Source organism: Drosophila obscura, unplaced genomic scaffold (assembly GCF_018151105.1).
Source record: "Drosophila obscura isolate BZ-5 IFL unplaced genomic scaffold, ASM1815110v1 contig_73, whole genome shotgun sequence".
In the NCBI taxonomy this organism is placed as follows: Eukaryota; Metazoa; Arthropoda; class Insecta; order Diptera; family Drosophilidae; genus Drosophila; species Drosophila obscura.
Genome location: NW_024542865.1, coordinates 2,260,539 through 2,280,317, shown reverse-complemented (window position 1 = coordinate 2,280,317; position 19,779 = coordinate 2,260,539). Strand labels below are relative to the sequence as shown.

The 19,779-nt window shown below is 46.5% G+C and overlaps 5 protein-coding genes across 6 annotated transcripts; all 5 read right to left on the bottom strand.

Moving 5' to 3' along the window:
• Positions 1-310: 310 nt before the first annotated feature.
• On the bottom strand, positions 311-1,350 carry LOC111064961 (protein twisted gastrulation). Its single transcript, XM_022352875.2, has one exon. It carries the CDS (start codon positions 1,123-1,125, stop codon positions 382-384), a length of 744 nt encoding a protein of 247 aa, XP_022208567.1. The 5' UTR covers positions 1,126-1,350; the 3' UTR covers positions 311-381.
• A 52-nt stretch (positions 1,351-1,402) lies between these two features.
• LOC111064960 (serine protease gd) lies at positions 1,403-3,639 on the bottom strand. 2 transcript variants are annotated; one of them, XM_022352873.2, is made up of 5 exons: positions 3,321-3,639; positions 2,943-3,093; positions 2,736-2,886; positions 2,121-2,651; positions 1,403-2,054 (listed from the first exon to the last, which is right to left on the bottom strand). In XM_022352873.2, exons 1-5 carry the CDS (start codon positions 3,459-3,461, stop codon positions 1,502-1,504), a joined length of 1,527 nt encoding a protein of 508 aa, XP_022208565.2. In that variant the 5' UTR covers positions 3,462-3,639; the 3' UTR covers positions 1,403-1,501. The 2 variants fall into 2 exon arrangements, with proteins under 2 accessions (XP_022208565.2, XP_022208564.2); XM_022352872.2 differs by having other exon boundaries at positions 3,162-3,637.
• Positions 3,640-3,899: 260 nt separating this feature from the next.
• Positions 3,900-6,685, bottom strand: LOC111064929 (actin cytoskeleton-regulatory complex protein PAN1). Its single transcript, XM_022352783.2, has 7 exons — positions 6,436-6,685; positions 6,270-6,373; positions 6,135-6,206; positions 5,421-6,063; positions 4,768-5,356; positions 4,507-4,702; positions 3,900-4,441 (listed from the first exon to the last, which is right to left on the bottom strand). The coding sequence occupies exons 1-7, from the start codon at positions 6,524-6,526 to the stop codon at positions 3,953-3,955; spliced, it is 2,184 nt and encodes a 727-aa protein (XP_022208475.2). The 5' UTR covers positions 6,527-6,685; the 3' UTR covers positions 3,900-3,952.
• A 299-nt stretch (positions 6,686-6,984) lies between these two features.
• LOC111064927 (sushi, von Willebrand factor type A, EGF and pentraxin domain-containing protein 1) lies at positions 6,985-17,666 on the bottom strand. The gene is made up of 14 exons (XM_022352781.2): positions 17,497-17,666; positions 11,355-11,617; positions 10,810-11,284; positions 10,578-10,730; positions 10,354-10,503; positions 10,104-10,280; positions 9,727-10,022; positions 9,228-9,636; positions 8,975-9,154; positions 8,774-8,900; positions 8,591-8,703; positions 8,175-8,528; positions 7,378-7,911; positions 6,985-7,310 (listed from the first exon to the last, which is right to left on the bottom strand). Exons 1-14 carry the CDS (start codon positions 17,579-17,581, stop codon positions 7,177-7,179), a joined length of 3,450 nt encoding a protein of 1,149 aa, XP_022208473.2. The 5' UTR covers positions 17,582-17,666; the 3' UTR covers positions 6,985-7,176.
• A 13-nt stretch (positions 17,667-17,679) lies between these two features.
• LOC121404998 lies at positions 17,680-19,693 on the bottom strand. The gene is made up of 2 exons (XM_041595490.1): positions 19,315-19,693; positions 17,680-17,890 (listed from the first exon to the last, which is right to left on the bottom strand). The coding sequence occupies exons 1-2, from the start codon at positions 19,691-19,693 to the stop codon at positions 17,736-17,738; spliced, it is 534 nt and encodes a 177-aa protein (XP_041451424.1). The 3' UTR covers positions 17,680-17,735.
• Between the last annotated feature and the right edge of the window lie 86 nt (positions 19,694-19,779).

The following is a 19,779-nucleotide window of genomic DNA, read 5'->3' as shown; positions in this document are numbered from 1 at the left end:
TATATATTTGAATTTGTTTGAATCTGGTATAAAATCAGTGATTTAATTAGTTGGCTTGGTTTTTTGCAACTATCGATAGCCACATTTCTGCAGCTGCTACGATACCCATCCCTCGTTTTTTCTTCATTAAGCTCTGTAGAAAAGGGCCAACAGCAGCCCCGTTGCAAGTGTGTAGTCACGTGATAATCACAAAATATGAGCATGCTGCTGCTGTCCCGTTTAAAAAGGCCTTCAGAGACTGAGGCGCATAAAAATGATAAATTATAAATTTGAAATATTTATAGCTAAAGTCAAGTACATGGCTTTCCATTTATATATTTTTGAATAATGCTTAGATCATTTATTTACAAAGAGTATTTTAGGGTGCAAGTACATTAAATATCAATTGATCTGGCCCTCATCATCGGCATAGTCGTCCCACATGTCATCGGCAAATGCATCGTCCTCGACGCCGAAAATACGCTCCAGATCCTGTTCGGTCTCGGCATGAATGGCATCGGAGGTGAGCAGATCCTGGTCCTCGGGGCAGGCCGTGCAGCGGCTCTCATTGATGCCATAATTAAGGCAATTGGCGCCCACGCACTCGCAGCAGCCGTCGTGGAACCAACGATAGCTATTGGCGCCCATGCTCTCGCACTGCTGCTTGCACTTGTTCGACCGAATGCAGGAGTTCACATAGATCACAGTGCAGTTGATGGTGGCCCCGGGCTTGGGTCGGTCACCCAGCACATTGTCGGTGCCCTCCAGGCGATGCTTGATGCCGGCACGCATGGGGAATCGCATGGTGGACCACTGGTCATCATCCTCGGCGGTGAGGGTGTCAAACAGCTCGGGCACACCATCCACATCGCCGATCTCCGAGCGCGGCGTCAGCGAGGGCAAGACATCCGTGTGCTTGGGGCACATGTCCAGGCAGCCGCAGCATTCGGTGTACAGCTCCCCCAGGCAGTTCAGACAATCCTTGCAGCAATGACAGTCGTTCAGCTTGCACTGACAGCTCTGCGTGAGCAGGCACTTGGACACCACCGAGCCGCAAACGACCTCGTTGCAGCCATCATCGTTGTTGGCGGCCACCAGCGACAAAAGCAGGAGGCCCGAATTAACCAGAGACAGCAGCAGCAGCATTCTTACACAACGAAGCCTGGAAGCGCAATGATGCGTCAGGCATCATTGCATATGACTTTATGTGTGGCACACAGGTGTCAGGAGAGTCGGTTACAGGTAGCCAGAGTGCCACCGCAATCCCACTAATCCCCAGGGTAGGTAGGTGGGCAATTTAAAACAAGTTAAGGCTCACAAATAGGGCCATAAAATAAATCCACAACAAATACAAATAATTAAGCGTTTACCCCTGATCAACGTTGAGGGCGCGGGTGCGGGCACGGGCACGGGCATAGGCACAGGCACAGGCAAAAGCAGGGCATCCTGCCACTGGCGGCTATCACAGCATTTATTTTCGAATTCGAACATTTTTCATCCTGCACACATGGGCGGGCGACTGTTAGATAATGAAGGCCGTGATCCAATCAATAAACTTTGCCACATCTGCATAGATAATATATTGATTGCTACAACAGTGCGTTGATCCAGCAGTGGCACCCAATTCCAAGGCGGGTGGCAGTGCCGCCGATACAGTGCCACGCAGCATCCAGCGATTGTTTTTGAGTATCAACAATCCAGCACCCGAAATGCCGGTGTAGAGGCTGCTGCTGCTGCTGCTGCTGCCGCTACTCTGTGACTCCTTCGACTCCAGCTGAATGCCCGCGCAGAAGGTGCGATTCGACGAGAGGCTGCGAAAATGTGAATTGGCCTTGAAGCACACACCATTCGCAACGATGGGCGCCTTTACCACCTTGGGTATGCTGGTATCGGTTGCCTTTTTGATGCCTTCTCCCAGATGCTGCTGGGACGACTGTTGCTGCTGCTGCAGCTGCTGCTGTGTCGCATTCGATCTGTCGAAGCTCCAGCCAATGACCATGCCGTGCTCTCCCACAATGTACTCCGATTTGCTGGAGCCCGACCACAGGCAGGCGGGACGTATGAACGTGTTGAACCTATGGCAGGCAATAGAGGGGGTCAGTATGCGGAAATCTGCGCCTCGGCTGCCTTCGTTTGCTCACCGCACTTCATCCTTGAGTAGGATGACAGCTATGTCCGCATCGTAGCTGCTCAACTGACTGTTAAAGTCCGGATGTATATAAATACCATCGACGGGGGCCGCCAGAGAGCCCTCCTCGTTCCAATTCTTGAGATTGTGGCGCCCCAAAAAGACCAGCACCTCGTTGGCCGTGTAACGCTTGTTGAACATCCGGAAGCAGTGGCCCGAACTGATGACCACGCGGGTCGAGACAAGCGTGCCGCCACACTGGAAATCCAACGATGTGAGATTGTTCACATAGATGGCCGCCAGCCAGGGCCATGAGCCGCGCGTTATCGATGGCAGGCTGCTGCCCACGGCGCTGCCATCCACAGTATCCTGCTCCTGCAGCTCTTCCTCCGACAGGTGCTCAAACTCATCATCGTCGGCGTCTTCGTTGTCGGCAAACACTGGCGATGTGATAACATCCGAACGCCTCGAGCTGAGTGGCAGCCGAAAGTCGAGAGTGCTGTCGATTTTGCCACAGATCTCCTTGGGCGAATGAAAGGGCTTTCTATACGGAAACGGGCATTAACGATAACGAATGAATGGCATTGAGGAGGCGCCTGCTTGAACCGACCACAATCCGTATGCATACTTCTTGAACTGGCTGTGCGGTGGCGGTGGCTGTGGCTGCGGCGCCGGCAGGGTCTCCTCTTCTTCCAACAGAAGCGAAGTCTTCTTGTCCGGTATAAAGGTTAGTTTTCTGGTATGCTCCAGCTGGATTTGGGTCATGAATATGCTGTGATCTGCAGCGAAAAAGGATTAGCTATGGTTATGGGTGAATGGTGGACCGTATACAGACCGCCAGATCCAAAGCAAATGACGTGATTGTTGGCCGAGATGAGCAGCAGCTTGGGTGGGAAATGATGCTTGGGAAAGCGTATCTTGTAGAGGACTGGCGCATTCTTAGTGAACTGTCCACGGGTCAGCAGTTCTATTTCGCCAAGATAGTTCTGCAACATGGATGGGATTATTATTATTATTATTTTATGCCCATGCCCATGCCCATGCCCCTTCTTACAGTTGTTGGCTTGCCCCGCATGGAGAGCGTGACGCGTAGCTGGAGTGGCTGCCTCACGTCTGGGTTTCGCACCGCGATCAGACCGAACCATTCATTGCCATCGAATCGATACTGAAAGATCTTTGGGCAGGGACTGATGGGCATGCCCTGGGCAATCACCTTGGACACGTGCTCGAAGCAGATCAGCAGTATTGTGGTGCAATGCAATTTCATTTCAATTTTCACGAGGCTTTTACTCACACACACACACACACACACACGCGGCACACACATGCAAACGGACTTTCGGTGCACATGCATGCGGTCATTACTTGGGAGTATGTATGTGGCCGTTTAGAAGACCTGTCCACAACAAAATGCAGTTTTCGAACGTTTCAAATGATCTTTTATCTCTCATGCAACATTTAAACATATCTTTGCATTGTTTTGGCTGTTCCAAAACGAAATTCGCGCCACAAGCTCATGGCGCACGACCAGGGTGGCAGGAAAAATGTTTTGAGCACTCATCGCAAGCTATCGATTGAGTGCAAGTGTTTGAGTGCGCTACAAGTTGCAAAACAATAAATGTGTATGTACTCTATGTACAATCAAATGGTGAAAACTATTAAATACAACGCACTAAACATTAAACCTCTTTTAGGAAATTCTAAGTTAAATGCCAACTATCGATAGAAACGCAACCTATCGGTTGCACTCAGATCGCTTTAGTGTTGGACAACGTTAAGAACTCAAATTTGATCACTTTTAGCAGTTAATTTTAATACGGAGAATTTAAGTTGAATAAACATTTGTTATTCAGCTGCTGCAACTTCTGCAGGCGCCTCAGGAGCTGGAGCTGGCTCGGGTGCGGCCTCCGGTGCTGCCTCTGGTGGCGCCTCTGCGGCCGGGGCCGGTGCTGCTTCTTCCGTGGGCGCCTGTGGGGCCGCTTCAGCCGCTGGTGGTGGTGGTGGTGCTTCCTCTGCCGGAGCAGGAGCTGGAGCACCTTCAGCTGGTGCTTCACCTTCAGGTGGTGCTGCCGCTTCAGCTGGTGCTGCTCCTTCCGCCGGTGCAGCAGCAGCCTCGCCCTCTGCTGGCGCAGCCTCTCCCTCGGCTGCTGGTGCAGCTGGAGCCGCCGTCTCGCCCTCGCCCTCGGCTGGAGCTGGGGCTTCGCCTGGTGGAGCTTCACCTTCAGCTTCGGCTGGTGGTGCTTCTGCCTGTGGTGGCGGTGCCGCTGCCTCCTCTTTCTCTGGAGGTGGTTCTGGGACATCATGCGACGCTCGAATATCTTCAGTCTTTTTGCCCTGCGTAGGCGAAAGGAACGTGAGAAAGAAACCGCAGTAGATAGTTTTTGTAGCTCCGAAAATACCTTCTTTTTCTTCTTCTTGTCGTCCTCTTCTTTCTCGGGCGCCTCCGCCTGTTGCTTGTAGTCCTCCGGGAAGAACTTGAGTGCCTCCTCCCGGCCGGCAATGACATTGGGACTGACATAGCTGGGTCCATACGCAACCAGCGAGAGCATCATATTCGACTGCACCTTGGAGACCTTCAGTACGATTTTGTCGCTCCTGGAAAAAACACACAAAAATTATAGACGAATAGCAGGGGATTCGACTCGAGAGGGGATGCTCACGGAGACTGTTCGCCGCTGTTATTGTAACGATCTGTGGAGCTGGCCAGCAGTGTGGTATCATCCGGATCGTCGGTGGTGAAGAAGCCATAGGACGGCACCTCCGACTTGTGGCGCTCGACAACATTCATAATCTCCCGCCGCTTGAAGGCATCAAAGGCCATGATGACGTGTGGCGGCTCCGGCTTGGGATCCGGCGGCAGGAAGCCGGTCGTTTGGCTTCGGAAGTACATGTAAACGAGGGCGGCATGCGTCCGCCTGTTGTTGGGCACCCAAATCGGTGGCATTTTCACCGTTCTGGTGCGAGTCCTTGGCTTGACAATCACCTCCTCGACCGCCTCCTCCTCCTCTTCGCCCAGATCGTCGAGATCCAAGTCCAAATCGATGCCAAGATTGGCCATTGACTGCCTGACATCCAGCTCGGGTATCGGCTCATCCTCCTCGCTGCCCTCCTCTTCGCCATCCAGCTCCCCGTTGTCGTCATCGGCTGCGGGTGCCTCCTCCTGCACATTGATGATGGACTTGATCTTTGGATGTTTGGCCTTCTTCGCCTCCTCCTCGGAGCTGATCTCCTCGACCCATTCTTCGCCCTCTGCGGAAAAAGAAAGTGTGGGGATTAGCTGTGCCGCCGCCACAGTCAGGGGATGTATGTTTACCTTCAAGCTCCACCTCGATCTTGATTTTCATGGGCGCTATAATGGGCGGAATGACATGCTCCTCATCGAATTCTTCATTGGGTGGCGCCACCCGCTCCTTGGTCAGCTCGTGGGCATAGGCTGTGAGGACATTGGGCACCGTGCCGACACCCTCATCGATCTTCCAGAAGCACATCAGCAGCTCCTTGCCATCCAGCTGCTCGATGACATCGGCCGGCAGCGGATTCTTGCACGCAAAATTCACAATATCAAATTGTTCGGCCGTCACCTGGATGACCTTTCGGTCCTTGCACTGCATCTTGAGTGGCTCGGCGGGCTCCTGCAGCTTCTTGAACATATCCCGGTTGACCTGCGGCCCAAACACGGTGACACCAATGTCCGGTATATTCTCGATAATGGCATCCGTCACATAGGTGAGATAATCCATTTGCTTCTTCTGCTTGGCCTCGCGCTCAATGCGCTCCACACGCTCCGTGGACTCGGTTTTGACGCGCAATTGCTCCACCTCGATGGGCTGCAGCTCATCGACCGCATACGAGATGGTCCGAGCCGCCTTTTGCATTGTCTTCTCCAGCTCCTTGTTGAGCAGGGCAATCAGCTTGGGCACATCCGTGCCGAACATAATGTTCACTGCCTTGCCACCCTGTGGCATGCCCATAACGATTGCGAAACTTATTTTATTTCTTTTTTTTGTTGTTTTTGGGGCCAACTTACCGTCACAAATAGCCAGGTGGGTTCGCTCTTCTTGTTGAAACGCTTCAGGGCTGTTATGGTATCCGATTTGCACTGTAGCCAGGGTAGTCATGATGATTAGTTTGGGGGCGCTACTTAAACGTAGAGACTACCTACAATGGCCAAGTGCAGATTGTCGCCACCACTTTCCAGTTTGATTTTACGCAGGCCGCCCACCATGCCCAGACAGGGGCCACACCACTCCGAATATACGTCCAGAACTGCGCACAAAGAGAGGGGGGGGGGGTTAGAGCCCACACAAGGCCATCTCACATATAGCTACCCAAAAGGCCGGGACGCTCCAGGAATTTCTCAAAGTCCTCATCATTCTGCAGATCCGCCTGCAGTTGTTGCACTCCGCCCTTCTTGGCCATGCTCTAGCCAAAAGTGTAGTTAAAAATGTTTCCAAAAAAAAGATTGGGCCTAAAAGTTGGGTGTACTGCAACAATATAGTAGCATAGTGCCCGAATATATAATTTGGAATTGAGTTTGTTTTGTGTGAATTTAAATTTTTGAGTTATTGATCAAACAAAACTGTTGCTCAGCAACAGCAACAGCAACAGCAACGGAGGTGGGGGGTAGGGTTGGGTTGGCTTGGGCTGTTGCCATTTTATAATCGTTCCAAATAAGGTTAGCCACACAGTTTTGTTTCGTTTAATTTTGTTTTGTTTTGGTCCATTAAAATTAAAACGCTTTTTACACACATATAACAAAAAAAAAACATTGTACACTCTGTTGTATAACATACATAAAATAGTTAAAATAATTTAAACAAACACACAAAAGAATACAATATAGGTTGCAGCTCTACAACAGTTGTTTCTATATATATATATATATATATATAGTATATATAGCTATGGTATGGTATGGTATGGTATGGTATAGTATGGGTTGTATACATGTACATACAAAAGCGATCAAGCCTTGACCTAATTCTTAAACATTTACTATATACAGTTATTAACACAAAAAACTAAAGGTTAGTCCTCAACGTCGATCCATTTCCATCCTCCGGGCTAGCTTATCTCACAGAGATGCCATTGATGGTGATCACATTGCTGGCCACTGGCTCGGGCTCGTATACCTCGTCATTGCTGCGCATCTCGTAGGGAGCATCATAGAACTGCTCATTTGGTATTTGATCGTAAATGTTCTCTGACAAAAAAAAAACCAAAAATAGATTCAGCATTTAAGTATTTGTTTTTTAAGCCAATTCACTTACCCGAGCGATTGTTGGTCAGTCTATCGCCATTTGCGGCTCCAGCCGCTCCGCCACCACCACCGCCTGAATTATTGCGCCCCACACCGCCTTGGAATGTGTTGAAGGTGGCCGCCGATGGATTGGTGTCCATGTGCATGCGATTGTTAGCCTCCAGCGTCGAGTACGACATGACGGCCGCGTTGCGTTCATCCTTCGTCTCGGCCGCCTGCACATTCTCCGTGTTCTTCACGGGTCGCGCCTTGTTGCGGTACAGAAAAATCAAACCAAAGACCACCAGCAAGGCCACAATGATGGTGGCGCCAATGCCCACGCCAGTGCCCAGCTCTGATGTCTCTGGCCCCTCGACGGCGGCCAGTTCACAGTGCGGCTGCTTGCCACTCCAGGCCCCGTCCTCGGTGCATTTGCGCAGATACTGTCCAATGCGATTGTAATTGGGAATGCAGTGATACTCGGCCGAGCCGCCATACAGCGTGGAATCGTTTACCACAATCACACGGCCGTTCTCGATGGCCAGCGGTCGTCCGCAGTCGACGGCTACAAAAGAGGCCAATCAAGTAAAAATTTGTATTCAATTTAGGCAGCAAAAGGTAGCGAAATAATGTTTGCAAATCGATATTACTCAAGGTATTTGCTCTGGCAATAATATCCCATGCAGATGGCATCAATAAAATGCAGAAAATATCATTAAAATTTGAGCAGAAGCTGCCGCGAAACTACTGCTAGATAATCCTTGCATTAAACCCCTTTTGGTTGATTCTCTAGATGAGTATATCATTAACTTCAATAATAATACTTACGCCTACAGGTGGGACTCTTGCCCGCCCATTTGCCATTCTTTTGACAGACGCGCGTATCATTGCCAATCATGGTGCGTCCCTTGAGGCACTTAAAGGTGGCCACAGAGCCCACCGCGCGAGTGCCTGCTTCGACAATTAGATTCTCGTTGATATTCGGTGTGTCACAGACAACCTCCACGCACTCGGGCGACTCGTGACTCCAGTTGCCATGCTCTGTGCACAGTCGCCGGGAGACGCCGTTCAGCTTGAAGTTCACATTGCATTCGTAGAGCACAGCAGCGCCATAGTAGGTGGCATTTGTGGCCAGGGTGACCTTGCCATTGGTTATGTTCTCGGGTGCACCGCATTCGACATCTAAAAGGGAGCATAAATAAAATTCGAATTTTTGCTATATTCAAGGCATTCCTTCTACTCACAGACACAGTCCGGAATGATGCCGCTCCACTGGCCGCTGTCCGTGCAGGTGGCCAAAGCCTCGCCCACCATTTTATAGCCACGCTCGCAGCGATATTTGGCCAGTGCGCCAATTCTGTGCAAAAGCAAACAAATTTATTTATTTTAATAAAATTTTAAAAATGTAAAAAGAATCCTTGAATTACTTGTAGGTCTGTGCGGTGTTCTGTGTGGAGTCTGCGGTGCGTATGAGTGTCCTTCCATACATGCGATCGTTTCCTGTGACGGACAGCAGGCTGTGAGTGGCCAATCGGGGCTCAGTGCAGCGTATTTCTAGGGATTCGATTATAGAAACATTTAAATTATACATTTTAATCAGAGAAAGTCAAAGTCAAGGTTTAATTTACCCTCGCATTTGGGTGAGACATCACTCCAGACGGCCGATTCCAGGCACTGACGCTTCACCACCCCGCTAAGCTTGTGCGACTGGGAGCAGCTGAAGACCACCTCGGAGCCCACATACGTTGTGTTGGTCACATACTTGTGACTGCCATACGGCACCGGCAGTATCTGTCCACAGTCAATGTCTGCAACAACAAAAACAGGAGGAAAGTTCACGTTTGCGTCAAAGATTTCCGCTGTGTTTTTGTGTGGACTCACATTCACAGTCGGGCGCATCGGAGCTCCACTCGCCGCTGTCCAGACACTCCAGCACTGGATTGCCGTGCATTATGTGACCGGGATCGCAGTTATATTGGATCTTTGAGTGAACATTGTAGTCGTAGCCAATGACAAAGGAACCAGCGGGCACCTGGGGCGTCTCGCAGGTGACCAGCTCACAGACGGGCGCCTCGCCGGACCACTTGCCATCCCGGGTGCAATAGAGCTCTGTGGGCCCGTCCAGCCAGTGGTCCTCGTCGCATTCGTACTTCACCACCGAATCGACAGTGGTGGTGCCGTTGAGGAGTATCGATATGCCCCGATCGGGTCGTGCGGGTGCGCCACAGTCAACAAAGCGACAGGAGGGCGTCTTGCTCGACCATTCACCGCCCAGACCGCATGAAATAATCTGCAAAAAAAACAAAAAAAAAATACCAATAATTTAATGCTGCATCCATCTGGCTTATACATATATGTATTTTCTGCTGCATGCACTTACTGCCTCGCCAACGAGCACATAGCCTGGCTCGCACGTATACGTGGCCGTGGAGCCGGCCCTCTTGTCGCTGAAGCGTACATTGCCGCCCGTGATGCGCTGCGGATCCGGACACCAGTCCACCAAGCACTCTGGCTGCTTGCCGCTCCAGCCATCCACCGCACAGGTGCGATTCTCGTTGCCAATCAGCGTGTAGTTCTCGTGGCAGCTGTATGTGGCCACCACACCGAAGCTGGTGCGCTCTTCGGACAGATGTATGGAGCCGAACTTAAGCTCCGGCAAACTGCCACAATCCACATCTGTCAAGGAGAAATTGAGTTGTTAGCAGCGTTGCATAAAAGTACAAAGATCCCACAGCCACATTCACACGTATCGCTTACATTTGCAGGTTGGCGCCAAACCACTCCAAGTGCCATCAAGTTGGCAGTCTCGTTCCGACTGGCCGAGCAGCGAATGACCCTTGGGGCAATCGTATTGAATTTTCTCGCCCAATGTGAACTTCTTGCCCATGACAGTGGTGTTCTGCTGGGCATCCGGCGAGCCGCACGATAATGGCGCTGCAAATAGCAAAGCGAGAGAGAACACCAAGTAAGGTTAAATATCACTCTCTCTCTCTGGGTTTGGACCTACTGTGCTGGCAGATAAAATGCAAATAATCCAGATTGCAGCCCACATCGTTCCACAGCCAATTGCGACCGCCATCCAGCACAACACAATTCTGTTCGCCATTGTAGTTGTTGGGCTGATCCTTGCCCCAGGTGGGCTTCAGCACAACTTCACCTGCAAGGTGCAAGATGAAAGATGAAACATGTAAATGGAATATATTTGTATTTATATTTTGTTTGGCTGCATACCGTTCACCCATTTCCAGGTGCGTGAGGTAATGCCCGGCTCCTTTTGTGCCCCAATCCAGACGAGTTGCGGCTTCAGTTCAGTCTTGCGGCGCTCCAGCTCCGACAGAATGTATGAGCTGGTGGCGCCCCGAAAGTCGTGTACCAAATCGCCGCCTGGCATACACAGAGGAAAGGCAATTAGTTGCACGTTCATTGTGGCTGCTGCTGCTGTTGCTGCTGCTACACCACTCACCTGTCTGCTGGCAAATGGTTTGTGCCTTATCGAAGCTTTCTCCTTTGGTGATATGAAAGTCGTAGCAGGTTTTCGAAAATGTCGTCACCACGGTGTCCACCCCGATCTTGGGACTGAGGCAGCGATCCACGGAGAATTCGTCATTGGTGAATGTCTCCACCTCGCAGAGACTGAGGCTGCCCTCGACACCCACCAGCTGAATGGCCACATATTGCCCCACCAGGGGACGGGCGCAGGTGAATGTCTTGACCACGCCCTCGTCGAGGGTGCCCGGGTACCAGGCGCACAGCGGATTGCGCTGCAGATCCGCACTGCTGTTGCCCACACGAATCTCCAGATCCTGCAACGGCTGGTGGCCACAGCAGCCGCGCGTTGTGATCCGCACCACATGCACCGCCTGCGGCGTGAGCAGATCAACGCGCCACCAGGGCGACGGCTCCTTCTGCGTCTCCGAGCATTCCTGGCCATCGGGATTCTAAAATTGGTAGCAAAAACACATTTAGTTTTGGCTAAGGAGCAAATGGGAAGGAAGGGCAAATGCTCACCTTATTCCCGGGCTTGCCATCATTGGCATAGCTGGCGGGACCGCTGCGGGTGTAGGAGCTCTGATTCACCGGCTTGCGGTATGCCACATTCACACCACAAAACGGCAGCTCACGGTCCCAGCCGCTCCGTGCATCGCACTTTATCGACGGCGATCCGAAGAGCTCGTATCCCGCATCGCATTCGTAGTGCGCCTCCGATATTCCGGTCTCGCCGGCAACAGTTCGCACTTTGGCATTCAGCGGCACCGCCGGGGGACCACAAACTGGAAGCACAAATACAAAAAAAAAAACACAAAAAAATCTTTAGATCGTTGCCACCATCGAGAAACCATCGAGAGCGCGGTTCCACGCCCATGCACATGCAAAGTCTAATTACGATCAACTCTACACATATGTATATGGCCAGAGTTATGTACAATTGCGGTCAATCTATTATAGTTTTCTTTGAGATATGCATACATATTTAATACAAATATTAATTTCATTGAGAATCCCAAAAAAAATAATTTAAAATATTGCCAAAAAATATGATGAATACTTGTGGTTAATATTTGAATAAATTGTACAGAAGGTTCTGGTTCAAGACCTCTTCTGAGCATTTTCTTTAAAAGAGTTCCTCCAAAAATACTGAGTATTCAATTTTAGTAACGAAAATTCATTTTTCAATTAAGAATTTGCTTTATCACTTTTTTGAGAAGTGCATAGAAGGGCGCTGATAAATGCTAAAAAAAATAAATACTAAGCGAAATTATGCAATATTTTTTTAGCAGTGGTAAGTAAATGAGTAAATTATTTTTGATTCATTTAATACTAAATATTTAATCTTAATACCAAAAATAATATTTTTATTTACATATTTTCGACAGAAAGCATCTATTTAAGTGTTTCTTTTTTGGAAGCGCATAATCGCTTATTTTATATATTTTGTAAATGTTGAAAATCTATTTTTAATTCTGTAGGTGCTCAAATAATTTGTGGCACTACTCTTGAATTGACCGCAGCTGTACAAGAAACCAAAATTCAATCAGTAAGTAGAGTAATATGAATTATTGAGCCATGTTTGGTTCTGTTATGAATAAATGTTTAGAAATAGATATATGAATCATGGGCTGGAATGATTTTCGTAAAATGTGGTCTGGCGAGAACTCGAGCCCCGAAACAAAAGTGAAGCTGCTGCTCCACCGTGACCTTGCAGCACGAAACCAGTATGGGAATGTAACGTATTGTAAAAATTGAAAGCAGAAGAACCCGAAATGCGGCAACACGAGAGGGAGAGCAAGGAAATGGGATACAACTTGGCAAAAGCAACAACAAAAAAAGCACAAATAAAAGTGAATAAAAAAAATATACAACTGCGGAAACTACGAGTACGAGTACCGAGTATGTTTATATTTCTTACTAAATTCAGGATAATTAAACAAGCCATAAAAATAGAATTAATAATAATTACATACAATGGCAGGGGTGGAGTGGAAATAATTCGGAATGAAGCCAAACATTCATTTAATATGTACTTGGAAGCAATTATGCAAATGTAAGCTGAGTCGAAATTTGTGTGCACCCCAGAGAATGCTAAGCGACGACGACTACTAGACTATCATATGACCCAAGTCATTGTGCTAAAATAAATGCATAAACTCGAGATTTGCGATTAAAGTCAGCAACAAGTGGTGCCGCGTACTTCACTCAGGTTTCTCTCGCTGTGCAAAAAACAAAAAAAAATAATAATTTAGAACACGTTGGCCAATTTGAGAAACCAGTTGAAATGTCAGATCAGTGCTTGGGTTTGGTAGTAGCTCTGGCTGACCAGCCAGACCTTACCTTACCTTACCTTACCTTATATAGTCGCCTGACGCCAAGACCTGGCTCCTGCGTAGGTGTTTTGTTTCTTCGATTTTTTTTTTCTCTCTCTTCTTTATCTTTCACCCTTTGAACCTCGAATTTCTCAGGCCCCCCAAATGAAATTCCCATTCTCTAAACGAACAATTTGAGTTTAGAATTTTTTTTAAGATTTTGTTGTTCGTTGTTTTATTTTAGCATTTTTCCCATCATAAATATGCAATGATGGGGGTCCGCCCGCCTGTCCCAATAGACAACTATGCAGATTTTGCACAATTTTCAAGAATAAAACTTTCTCACAATTGTACATTGTATCCATAAATATTTGTAAGCATAAGTACGTGTAGATAAATAAAAGAGAAAAAAATAAAGTCTACATTGTTAGCTGCTCAACTGCTGAAAATTTTCGACAAGAATAAAGAGCCAATTAGGTAGTAGAAAAAGAATAAATAAGCAAAATAGGCACAAGGGAAACGGTTAAAAACTCGCTCCCCACTCCCCACTACCCATGTGAAAACACGTTTAAGCTGGCAAGCAAAAGGGCAGGAAGTAATGCCATGCCATCTGTCTGTCTGTAAGGAGAGAGGAACAACCGCTATGCAAAGAGAGACAGGCAGACCGCGAGAGGAGGCACGCAAGACAATCTTCAATGGGAGCGAGAGACAGACATACAGACAGACTGAGAGACTGACAGAGAGTCTTCCAACAGAGGCAGAAGCTTAATGAGAGCAAAGAGACAGACAAACAAAACGAAAGGAGAGCGATGCAGCGACAGTCTTCAAGGAGAGTCACCAAAGAGCTAGGAAACAACCGAAAGATATGCATACATACATATGCAAAAACATATGTACGAGTACCGTAGTACTATTAAAAGGTAGAGCACAGCCAGGGCTCGGTGCTGTCATTGGTGGCCTCGTTTTTTGTTTTTTGTTTTTTGTTTTTGTGTCTTTGTATCTTTACGACTTTTGTGGCTTTTCTGGCTTTTGTCGTGTTTCCTTTTCTTTTGGCCTACGATACGATCCGCCAAAGCTGGTGAAGCCAACGCTCTCTGCGCGGGAATTTTTGCATATGTTCCTTGGGTCTGAGGCTGAAACCAGGCAGGGGTTTGGGTTTGGGTTTGGGTTTGGTCTTGGGCTTCAGTTTGGGCGATGTTTGCTGGCTGGCTGCAGCTGTTGGATGGTTGACGTCAGTTGTAAGTTTCCCTCTTTTTCCCTCTGCCAAACAACAGCAAAGAAAGCCCTGGGCTTGACTGATGCAAAGCCTTTTGAATACCCTTTGCAGATCGATCCTTACTATGTGTTTTAGTAGTCAGAGGATTGTTGCGAAACTTATGTTTCAAAAATATCAGATTTAAACTATTATTCTAATATTTGTTTTGGTTCAAAATTTATGGGGATTGTTCAGAAACATAAGAGTACTATTTGTGAAATCTGGTTGGATTATCTTAAAGCCTAACCAAGAAACAACATCATTATTAGGGCAGATTACCACTAACAATTATCATTTACAATTAAAATAATCATTATAATCATGATTATAATCATATTGTCATGAACAAAAAATATAAGGATTATCTTAAAGTATCATTAAAATAATGCACAATTTTCTTATGACTGATCGTTCCTTTGTTTCCTTGGCAATATATATGATTGTTTAATTTTTGCAAAATATTTCATTCAGAAAAAAAAACTTATTTTCTTAAGAAATCACTTCCGAGAATATAGTTCCTACAGCAGCCTGATAATATGCATATGTATGAAGATCTAATGATAATCTCAGGCACTATAAAAGATTTTCAAACATACATATATTCCGAGAGCTTATGCTACTTTAAGCTTAAAAAGATCCTGAATCAGATCCTCTAAACAAGACACTAAAAAAAATCATATATGGCTTCTTTTAAGGCTACCAAACAGTCTAATAAATTCAAGAATACCCCTTCAAGAGGGTATATGTAAATACATATGTACATATGTATGTATGTATGTATGTATGTTTAAGAAAAACTGCGCTAGCTGCGACGATGATGTTATTTATGCCCCCACCGACAGCCAAAAAGCTGTTATTGTTATGAGCCTCAAATCGCATTCATCCGGTTTTACCGGTGTTTATGATACACACTCATCTATCCCCACCCTCGAAAAGGAGCAAGGGGAGGGGGCGGCGTGTCGCTACAAGACGGCATCCCATAAAGCACAAAATTTGTATGCGAACTGATCGCAGAATGCAAAAATAATGGATGGGATTGGGTATTTGTAGGAGCTGTGTGTAGGTACAATATGGGTAAATAGGGCAGACCAGACCAGACCAGACCAGACAGACAGACGGGCAGGCGGGCAGGCGTGCGGGCGGGCGATAGGTACAGGTACAGGCAGGCGATTGAATTTGTGCGATAGAAAGGTGGCCTGGCCTGGCCTGGCCTGGCCGACTGGCCGACCGAGTGCCGTTATGACAACATCGGGCTGCCAATAGCAAATAACCAAACGGAGTGGAGGGATTTTTTGGATGTGCTGCACGTAGGAGGGCGCAATGCTCGAGGGCCGTAACATCCAGTGAAATGTTCAAGCACAATCACGTATCAGCCGCCCGGTCCGCGGCCCCCTCCAACAGCACACAAGCACCACACACCACAGACATGAACTTGTGAAACTTGTGAAGTAAGAATGTCACAAGCCGCAGAGCAAAAGCAGCAGCTACATAAAAGCAAACCAACCATAAGTGGCCTGGCCTGGCTTGGCTTGGCCTGGCCTGGGGCCCCCCAAGCCATTTGCGCTGCCCCAATGGATGGTTCGAACAGAAGTCTCACTCACAAAACACGCTGACCAAACGGGGGAAAACTTTCACTGCTCCACTGGAGGAGAGACCCACAGCTTGTTCTCTGTCCCCCGCTGCCCTCTCTCCACTCTCTCGCTCTCCGAGGTATGCGTCTCGTCTCGCAGTCTTTGAGTGTTTATGGTTTCAGAATAAACTTGTTTTCCAATATTGACTGCAGGGACAGAGAGAGAGAGAGGCAGAGCCCTTGCATTGGTAACTGTTTTTACGATTGGTATTTATGGAATGATTGCCCCCCAAAACTTCTTGAATATAAAGCTTGTATTTGTACTCTCTCAAGATATTTATAGCGCTTTCATTTATATATGCAGAGCTTGGACATTACTTATTTTCAACGATCATTGAGAATAATTATAGAAAACAAAATTTACAATAGATATTTGTAGGAATAAAACCTTTTTAGGTTTTGAAAAGAATTTATGTATTTTTAAATATTCCAAACTGAAGTCTTTAACTTTTAATCTGGTACAAATAAAATTTTAAATAAATAAAATAATTCAAAAATAAAAATAAACTATGATCATCTTCAAAGGTAATGAAATTAATTATAGAAAACAAAATTTACAATAGATATTTGTAGGAATAAAACCTTTTTAGGTTTTGAAAAGAATTTATGTATTTTTAATTATTCCAAATTGAAGTCTTTAACTTTTACTCTGGTACAAATAAAATTATAAATAAATAAAACAATAGAAAAATAAAAATAAATTGTGTGTAACACACTTATATTGTAAAAGAAAGGGGTGGCCTTTCTTTCATGTTCCTTAAATGCTCCAAATTAGCACGTAAAATATTCTATTGAAAACTGAAGCCAAGTCCTTATGCCCAAAAAGCTAGCATTTTTCCTACTGCTGCAACTGCTTTTAGTGCAACCAATTTCTGAGAATGTTCCGAGATTTATTGCTCGACGCTCGAGCAAAACTTGCAACAAAAAAAGAGAATGTCCGAGAAAAACAAAATATATGCAATAAATAAATTAACAAAAATGTTTATTTATTTATTTATTACATATTTGATTTATAATTAAAATTCACACCCTCGAAACACTCAAATCAAGTCAATTCAAAGGAAAAAACACACACCTGTTGATTGTTCCTAAAACACACACAAAATATATAATTCCAATGAAATTCGAAGCATCTCATATTTATAGCAAAGTGTCCCTGCGTCCGCCATTCCCGTTTTGAACGGAAACATTTACCCCCAAGAAAAAGCAACATCTGACAAGCAGATTCTCAGATTCTCTGACGCTTCTGTGATCGGATCTGATCTGGTCTGGTCTGACCCCATTTCTTTGACCACTTGCTAATTGGTAAATTGAGTGCATGAATGAGAAGAATGATGAAGGAGGAGGAGGAGTATGGAGGATCGTGCTTGGTGATGGATTAAGGTCAATACTACTGTGAATACTTTTGTGAATATTTAACTGTGTGTGGATTGTGGATAGTGGATTGTAGATGAGCGAACTTACTTTGGCAATTTCCGGCTGTGCATAGCATCATCAGCATAAGTAGCAGCAACATAATGGGGGACATTGGATACGATGAAAAAGTCATGGCTCTTTTGAAAGCGTCCAGCTCGAGGCGGCGACCCAACGACAACGATGGCGATGACGCTGACGATCTGAATAGCAGCAGCAGCAGCAGCTGTGGTGGTGTTGCTTCTGGTAGTACTATGTTGCAGCCAAACATTGACTGCTGTTGGCGGTTTTTAAATGTTACTGCGACCGATGCGGTTTTTTTTACTACTATTGGCTGGAGTTACGGCTAGTAGTATCTGTTTGTACGGCTGATACTTGGATGCTTCGATGCTTGGCGGCTTGGCGGCTGTTGGTTGCCCCGTTGGTCGTTGGTTGATTAGCTTGGCTGCTGTAGCATCGTCAGCGATTAATTTATGCATACACTCGGCTATTATTTATATATGTATATATTTAAACAGATACGTATCTGTATCTCTCACACTCTATCTATGCATATATACATATGTATGTATGTATGTATATTGTATGAGGTGTAATGCATGGAACACCATATACCATGTGAACATATAGCGTGAGTGAGGCCCGTGGGGCAGCGACTTCAGCGTTCATTAGATTTTCACTTTGCATTCACATTGAATTTTCCACTGCACACATAATTAAGGTGAGTACTCCGTACGTTGATTATGCTGCTGATGATGATGATGATAATGTATATTACTGCACAATACATTTTGTGATAATCGTGAAAAATCATAAAAATCACAGGTGTGGGTCATTGACTCCACCTACCATACCCCACCTCCCTCCCACCCTACCGACTATGGCAGCGGAATCACAAGCTTTCCTTTGCAGCTCTTTTTGATTGCCCTCGCTACGCGAATCGATTCCAACGTTCAATTCAGTCGATTGGAAAAGTAAAAGTAAACTTTAAATGGCTTCCCTTTTACGGCTTGGAATATTCAAAAGAATATGCAAGCAAAAAGACAGCCAACAGACACAATAGCCAACAGACTGCTGCCCTGAGGGGTGTATAACTTTCAAGGTTGAGTCAAAACAAAAAAAAAGGAAAAAAAGAAATAAATATACAGATCACTGGCTGGCTAACTAACAGAAGCCACTTTGATTTTGTTGTTGTTGTTGTTGTGGATGGTGGGGGTTTGTTTTCACTACGCCCGGAGGATCCATTGGCTATCATAAACAACTTTCATTAGAGCGTGTATCGCACACTAATTATCAAAATTGGCTGCTGGCTGTTGGCTACTGGCTGCAAGAGTTAGGAAAGTTTCAGCTTCAGTTTCAGCTTTAGATTTTAGCTCTAATTTTGTCAGATATCCGTAGGTGCTAATTGGAACCATATGAGAAAGTACAAACACACACACAGACACAGACAGACACAGGCACAAGAGAGTCTTCGTCACGAAAGACTTGTATAATCCGAATTGTTCCCGATTTATTTTTTTTTTATTTTAATTTATGGCCAGAATATTTGCATATTTCGTTGGGGAGTTTCAGGCCATAATCACACTTCACTTCCACACAGCAAAAACAAAAACAGAAATCCCATTTGGAGTGCACCTTAGCTCCACACTCAAAAAAATAAAACACATAGAAAACATAAGAAGAAAAAAAAAAAAAAAAAAAAAAAAATGAATGGCTACCTATGAACGTGAACTTATTACACGTTTATGTGGCTCGGCCTGCATGTGCATGTGTGTCGGTCGCGCGGAGCTTGTACCACATAGATATTGGTTATTATTAACGGAGTTAACACTACTGGCTGCTTGCCTGCCTGCCTGCCTGCCTGCCTACCGACTGCTGCCTGCCAAGAGTGCGCTGAAAGGCGAATAAAACCGACGCGAGCGCAAACCGTACGCCTGACACGTCTGCTTGGAATGAAAGTTGACTTATAACTGGTTTCCATCTGGCGCCTGGCTCGCAGAAGTTTTGGCCCCAAACGCAGACTGCGAGTGCGAGTACTGCGCGTGTGCAACAGCGATCCCGATGCCGACTCTGACGAGCCGAAGCCCCAGCCCGAACCCGACTCGGCCACCGTCACCATAAGGTTGATTGGTTGGTCGGTCGGCTGGTCGGCTGGTCGGTTGCCTGGTTGATCGCTTCGGTGGTCGGTTTTTTTAGCCGCTCGCTCGGTTTTGCAGCACGCTGGTCGCTGCTGGGCTACGTTTGTCATTGTGTGGCATTGTTGCCGACGCGAAATACAAGCTGCGCAATCGCACAGCTTTACACAATGGCCGCGAGGTGGGATCCGTGGGTACC

What these genes read in the sequence shown, in the direction of transcription:
- LOC111064961 (XM_022352875.2), bottom strand. Translation starts at nt 1,125, where the DNA reads ATGCTGCTGCTGCTGTCTCTGGTTAATTCGGGCCTCCTGCTTTTGTCG.
- LOC111064927 (XM_022352781.2), bottom strand. Translation starts at nt 17,581, where the DNA reads ATGACTTTTTCATCGTATCCAATGTCCCCCATTATGTTGCTGCTACTT. An exon ending in CACAGCCGGAAATTGCCAAA is followed by an intron (nt 11,618 to 17,496) that starts GTAAGTTCGCTC and finishes TTGTGCTTCCAG; the next exon opens with TTTGTGGTCCCCCGGCGGTG. An exon ending in ATGGCAAGCCCGGGAATAAG is followed by an intron (nt 11,285 to 11,354) that starts GTGAGCATTTGC and finishes TACCAATTTTAG; the next exon opens with AATCCCGATGGCCAGGAATG.
- LOC111064960 (XM_022352872.2), bottom strand. Translation starts at nt 3,461, where the DNA reads ATGCATGTGCACCGAAAGTCCGTTTGCATGTGTGTGCCGCGTGTGTGT. An exon ending in CATTTGCTTTGGATCTGGCG is followed by an intron (nt 2,887 to 2,942) that starts GTCTGTATACGG and finishes TTTTCGCTGCAG; the next exon opens with ATCACAGCATATTCATGACC. An exon ending in CTACTCAAGGATGAAGTGCG is followed by an intron (nt 2,055 to 2,120) that starts GTGAGCAAACGA and finishes TGCCTGCCATAG; the next exon opens with GTTCAACACGTTCATACGTC.
- LOC121404998 (XM_041595490.1), bottom strand. Translation starts at nt 19,693, where the DNA reads ATGACAAACGTAGCCCAGCAGCGACCAGCGTGCTGCAAAACCGAGCGA. An exon ending in CTCTTGGCAGGCAGCAGTCG is followed by an intron (nt 17,891 to 19,314) that starts GTAGGCAGGCAG and finishes ATGCTACAGCAG; the next exon opens with CCAAGCTAATCAACCAACGA.
- LOC111064929 (XM_022352783.2), bottom strand. Translation starts at nt 6,526, where the DNA reads ATGGCCAAGAAGGGCGGAGTGCAACAACTGCAGGCGGATCTGCAGAAT. An exon ending in GGAGCGTCCCGGCCTTTTGG is followed by an intron (nt 6,374 to 6,435) that starts GTAGCTATATGT and finishes CTTTGTGCGCAG; the next exon opens with TTCTGGACGTATATTCGGAG. An exon ending in ACAATCTGCACTTGGCCATT is followed by an intron (nt 6,207 to 6,269) that starts GTAGGTAGTCTC and finishes CCCTGGCTACAG; the next exon opens with TGCAAATCGGATACCATAAC.